Below are 6,000 nucleotides of genomic sequence, written 5' to 3'. Positions count from 1 at the left end.
TGGGTAATTTATTTAACTGAAATAAGAATTTTACTAAAATTACTAAAATAAATCCAAAACTGCGGTTCCCTATTCAGAGGGAAAGCCCTTGAATTCTATTTCGATCTATTCGTTCTCGGGTGCATCTCGGAACAGGTCAGTCGGATCATCCTTAAGCTCGCACCCAGAGGTGCTATTGTTTATTGAATGTGGAGCAAAGATCGGGATTTGGTCTTGGTTTTGGTTTGTGCTTGATGGCCTTCTTTTGAGGCCATGGAATGCCGAGGTTGCTGAATTTCTTTATATGGATCCTTATTTAGGTTACTTGCTGGATTCCAATGAGATTTATCTGCAATTTTGCGAAGTTTTCAAATTTGTTAGTTTTGTGGGCTTGTATTAGTGTTTAATACAGCGAGAACTATAAGAAGGGTTATTTATTTTTTTTGTGTAAATTTATCTATCCATACGTGGTTCTTTGGTAGTTTTCCGGTTGATTATTTTTGACATGGATGAGACTTGAGATGTTCTCGTGATTAAAAAAATAATATTATTTGGCACTTGTCGGTACCATCAAACTCTATCAGAGAGTTCAATTTGTTGTTTTTGCTAGTGTTGCAAGTCTTAGTGTTGAGATTTTGCTGAAGAAAATTATAATACAGAGTTTAACTTCGAATATGAGGTCACCAGAGGCATGGAATTCTACCTTGTTTATCATTTCTTATCTGATTTTTACTCTTGCAACATTTGTATGTGGTTGATTTGGTAGTTCTCAGTCCGACAGTTCTTGCTATAGCGATAAGAACCATGTTCCACTATCAGTGAATATTATGAATCCCAATTTGTCTGTTTTCCAGATTTCATATGGAGGACTACCAATGGTATTATCTTAGGTTTGTTCAGATCCTTTCTCATATCTTCAAACATGTTAGCTTAGGTGTGCCTCTCCACTTTTGTGGCCCGAAAACATAGATTCAGCATTTTTGCCCCTTTTAAACAGAGTTTGCATAGTTGTCATGTCACATGCCTATATTATCTCGATCATGGTTCGCCATACCAGTCTGAATCGGAGAGTACGAAACGTATCGTACCATACCGGTACCTAGTACAGATGGTGTACCTATACTCGGCATGCAAGAACTCGATACCGTACCGTACCGACATAGTGCCAGTGTGGCACCGATACGGGGTCCGGTACTGAGATGGCGAATCTTGATCTCGATCATATTAGATTTCATTTCAGATTTCATCCCATCATGTTAGCTTCCTCTTTAGACCTATCTTTCATCTTGATGATAGCACATCTGACCTTTTCATCCCATCATGTTAGCTTCCTCTTAACATTTGTAAGTGGTTGATTTGGTACTTCTCAGTCCGACAGTTCTTACTATAGACTTAAGAACCATGTTCCACTATTAACGAATATTATGAATCCCAATTTGTCTGTTTTCCAAATTTCATATGGAGGACTACCAATGGTGTTATCTTAGGTTAGTTCAGATCCTTTCTCATATCTTCAAACGAGTTAGCTTAGGTGCACCTCTTCACTTTTGTGGCCCGAAAACATGGATTCAGCATTTTCGCCCCTTTTAAACAGAGTTGTCATGGTTGTCATGTCACATGCTTATATTATCTCGATCATGGTTCGCCGTATCAGCCCGAACCGGAGAGTACGGAATGTATCGTACTGTACCGGTACCCAGTATGTATGGCGTACCTACACTCGGTATGTAAAAAAACTTTGCACTGTACTGTACCGACACAGTGCTAGTGTGGCACCAGTACAGGGTCCGGTATCGAGACGGCGAACCTTGATCTCGATCATATTAGATTTCATTCCAGATTTCATCCCATCATGTTAGCTTCTTCTTTAGACCTATCTTTCATCTTGATGACAGCACATCTGACCTTTTCATCCCATCATGTTAGCTTCCTCTTTAGACCTATCTTTCATCTTGATGACAACATTTGACCTTTTCATTCAGTTTCTAGGAGTATTTGCTGGTAACAATCCACTCAGGAAAGAAAATAGAGAAAAGTAGTGGTGAAGAATGCTACCAAATATCATATTGATGATATCACAAGTTATAAGCTTATTATCAAAGAAAAAAAGCTGAATCTATCTCTAGCATTGGTGAGGAATGTTAAAATTTATAAGTTTCATTGGTTCTCGATTGGTTGTTTAGTTCTAATTTACATTGATCAGTCACCTTTTTGTAGAATTCCTTGTTACATTAACTCATTTGAATTTGTTGAGAATGTTTTCTTTTTTATGATCTATTAATATGTTTACATACTTTGTAGGGAAATTATTTATAAGTTAACATGTCACAATAAAATAGGTCCTTATATATTCCCATTTTTTTCTTTTGATATTTTCAGCCTCTTGGCAATATATTAATTTAAGTTGTATATTTGCAAATTTTGATCAGTGTTGTTTTCCCTTGTGGTTTTTTTCCAACTTGCCAAGGTGCTTGCCCAAGCAGATGCTTTCAGCTTAAATGCTACACAATCCACTGTATGCCCTGCATACTGCAACCATATTTATAAGACTGCCTTAAATAGCTTCATGTCCCCAATTCACGTGAGATATTATGGTTGGGACAAGTAATCAAAGCTATGATGCAATTATGATTCCTTTTGATAATGTTGATCTATTTTTTTCTTGATTTACAAAAAGAAATTATGCTATGTTGATCTACATGGTATGTGAGTTTAGCTTGAAATTTTTCTGGTGATCTTATCGAACAGTTAAGGCAACATTAGAATATGAGAATATCTATGCGTAATCTATGTGAATAGAACCTGTACTCATATTATCACATGTGTCTACATATCATTATGCACTAAAAGAAGAGATCAGTTAGAAGGCACATAATTTGCTGACAACAGAGTAAACATCCAGTTTCATATTGCCATTTCCTACCTCAGCGATTATCTTCTTTTCTATTCCATGGTAGTTCCAGAAGATGTCAAACTTTAGTGTTTTTTTTTTTAATTTTTATTTTTAAAGATGAGGTGATATTAAGGGCGATAAAAGTAGAACAAGTATAGGATCCAGGAAAAATAAAGCCCAAAAAGGGTCTGCCTATTGCCAGAAGATGGATTCAAAACTCTGAAGGGGAGAATTGCATAAAGAGAAGAGTAGAAGGCTTCTGTACAATATTTATCACATGTTTTGGTCCCTTTAGGTATTGTTGATCTCTTGAATTGGATGAGCAGTCACCGACCTGAGATTTTACATCCATCTTATAGTATGTAGGAGATAAGAACATGAGCTTTTAATTTGGTTGACTGTCGTGTTTCCAAACTTGGGACTTAAGATTATTGTATTGAACCAAAGTAACCTACAAAAAGTAATCATAGAAACTCATCTGAGAAAGATCAGATTGTTTTTTTACTGTGGAAGTAAGATTTTTCATTTTACTCTTTAATTTGATGCTGGTAAGACCCATAAAATCATAATACAACTCTAATAATTCAGCATAATCACACATCAACTTCCTAATATCCTTTGATGATATATTTCAGTGTGGTTTTATTTCTCTATCTGTGAAAGCTTTACATCGGGGTTTTAGAATCTTGAAATGATCGACTCTTTGTGCACCAGCATGGACTTTTCTATTGATTTCTGCCTTTTCTGGTTTGATATATATCATTTTAATTTGGTTGTGCTAAACTGCTTATGTTTTGAATTTATAAGACACTGATGTTTAGTTAATATTACATTAACCATGTTTCCACATGCACAGATAGTCTCCTGTTCTCATATAGATTCTCAACACTGCAAATTAGGTACATAAATATTTAAATGTTGCTTTTTGCTGAGATGTGCCAATCCATCAAGAATTGCTGTTGATATGATGCTGACGCCAAAAGTTTTGTCTAAATGTCCGCGGCGGATTACTTGTGTTACATGTGCATTTGTCCAAGTTCCCTTTTTCACAGCCAGCTTGATGATGTCCAGTTTAGAGGAGCCACTAGGGATTGATAACTTGCCGAATTGGAGTGCACAAAAGCTTCAAAGATTCACATCAAGTGCTTGCAGGCCCAAACAAGATGACTCGGAAATGAGTAACTGCACTATTGAAGGCAGACATCATATCTCCTCTTATATTTGCAAGTGAGTGTGACTTCCTTAAGCAGAAGCATGCTGCGTGATAAATGCATGTTTATACACCCATCTACTTTGCTACCAGTGGGTATGGTTTAGATTTGTGGATATGCATTCTGGGAACTGAAGTTGGGGTTCTGTCCTTGTTGTGGTGGTCAAATTTTATGCTTCCGAAGGATGCATCCCAAATGAAATTACTGATAGAATTTCCATGCTTGTTTTCTTCATCTGGTCTTACATTGTGTCAAAGTGACTGAACATGGGTACAATTGTGATTTTTATGGAGATCTCTGTACATTTTGTTGCTTCTAGTGGCATCAGACATAATTGAACAAGCAATAAGCATTTGCAATTTCATTTAGCATTTAAGCTAAACTATATTTGCGTTATCGAAAAATGTAAGCTAAATATGTTTTATTATATAAATAAATCTAACCAACAAGCCATTAGAAACTAACTATTATATTCGAGCAAATAGCTCAAACTTAAAGAATGGAAAACATTTACCCTTCCTACTTTTATTAAATTTTTGCAATATTTCATGCAAGGTTTGCTGTTTTTGTACTGCTTGTATGGTGGTACCAAACCATACTATACTAGCACTCGGTATGGTAATGCATACCAGTTTAGTATCGGAACAACATCATTTGACTTTTTTCTTTATTTCTTTTTGAGGATTATTTTAAACAGGGTCTGCCAAATCGGGCCAAACCGTCCGGTTCGGGCAGTGCTGAGACGACCCAGCGTGAAACTGGGTCGGTTCGCTTATTATTTTTAGTTCTGGCCTCGAACTAGCTGAATAGGGTCCGACCGGCCGGAACCGGTGTGAACCAGCCTAGAACCAGCTGGTTCAGTTCAAACTCTGTGCAAACCGGCTGGTTTGCACCGAGTCAACTCGGTTGCGAACCGGGCCTCTCATTGTGGACTTGTTTGATGCTTTAATTGAAGTTGGGAAGGTCCGAGAAGGCCTTCCCAACAGCAAATAAAAGTGGTTGAGAGATTTTCTCCGCTTTCCTTTCTCAATTACTAAAAAAACTCGCCGATTTAGCAGTTTAGAAGGAAGATCTAAGCCTAAATAAGGTATGTTTCCTTTCTCCTATCTTATTTTCTTAGTTTTTTTTTTTGCTTGAAAAAATAGATCGAAACTTGCAAAATAGGAGAAGATCATGCCAAAATTTTTGATTTGGGCTTGATTTAATTATATGTTGTAGATCTATGGACGATCTACACGACAAAAATTTTTAATTTTTGGATTATATATAATTTTTCAAAATAAAAAATATCTTTTTGGATAAAAAATATTTTTTTAAAATAAATAGAAATTAAAAATGTCAAATGAGAAACATATTTAGGGGCATGCAGTCTACTCTTCATAAAAATTTGGTGTTCATTCATTCAAGTTTTGATGCGATCAAGAGCAAAGTAGCCTAGGCCTAACTTTGAAAAAAATTGAGAAATAAGTAACTTTTGTTGCATGCCCCATGGCCTAAAAAATATATGTAACATCCATTGTTAGCTTTTACATGGATATGACTTTAAATTAATTTTTTAAAATATTAATATTTAAAAATTATTTTTAAAATTGAAAAATAATAAAAAATATATAAATAATTTTAAAATTTATGAAAAATTAGTACTACGTATTACATAATTTAGAAGTAAATGTTGAGCTAGAAATCATATTTTTTTGAATTTATAAAATTTAAATCTATTTTTAAATTTGAAATTTATTAGAAATATATAAATAAATAAAAAAAATAAAAAATTAGTATTATGTTAGATAAATCAGATGTATTTTTTGAGATAAAAAATTATTTTCGTCGTAACAAAATTTTACTATTTTTAAAGAATTGATAAACTGACATACTTGATGAACTTGTATGAAATTGGCTGGGATCATGGGCAAATGC

At 34.8% G+C, this 6,000-nt stretch overlaps 1 protein-coding gene across 7 annotated transcripts in view; it reads left to right on the top strand.

The window, feature by feature from the left end:
* The window catches only part of LOC103713279 (uncharacterized), a 30,440-nt gene continuing 24,440 nt past the window's right edge, over positions 1 to 6,000 (top strand). For 2 of the 7 annotated variants that reach the window (XM_039119365.2, XM_008800150.5), the window contains exons 1-2: positions 1 to 135; positions 3,772 to 4,099. In XM_039119365.2, coding sequence (XP_038975293.1) covers positions 3,837 to 4,099 — 263 coding nt within the window. In that variant the 5' untranslated portion in view covers positions 1 to 135; positions 3,772 to 3,836. Of the gene's footprint in view, positions 266 to 3,728; positions 4,100 to 6,000 lie in introns of all 7 variants that reach the window. The other 5 variants (XM_089928723.1, XM_039119364.3, XM_008800151.6 and 2 more) reach the window with 5 other exon arrangements.

This window comes from Phoenix dactylifera, chromosome 2 (genome assembly GCF_051530095.1).
Source record: "Phoenix dactylifera cultivar Ajwa chromosome 2, Ajwa_hap1_PhDact_Kaust_v1.1, whole genome shotgun sequence".
NCBI lineage: Eukaryota > Viridiplantae > Streptophyta > Magnoliopsida > Arecales > Arecaceae > Phoenix > Phoenix dactylifera.
This window is presented reverse-complemented; position numbering and strand designations above follow the sequence as displayed.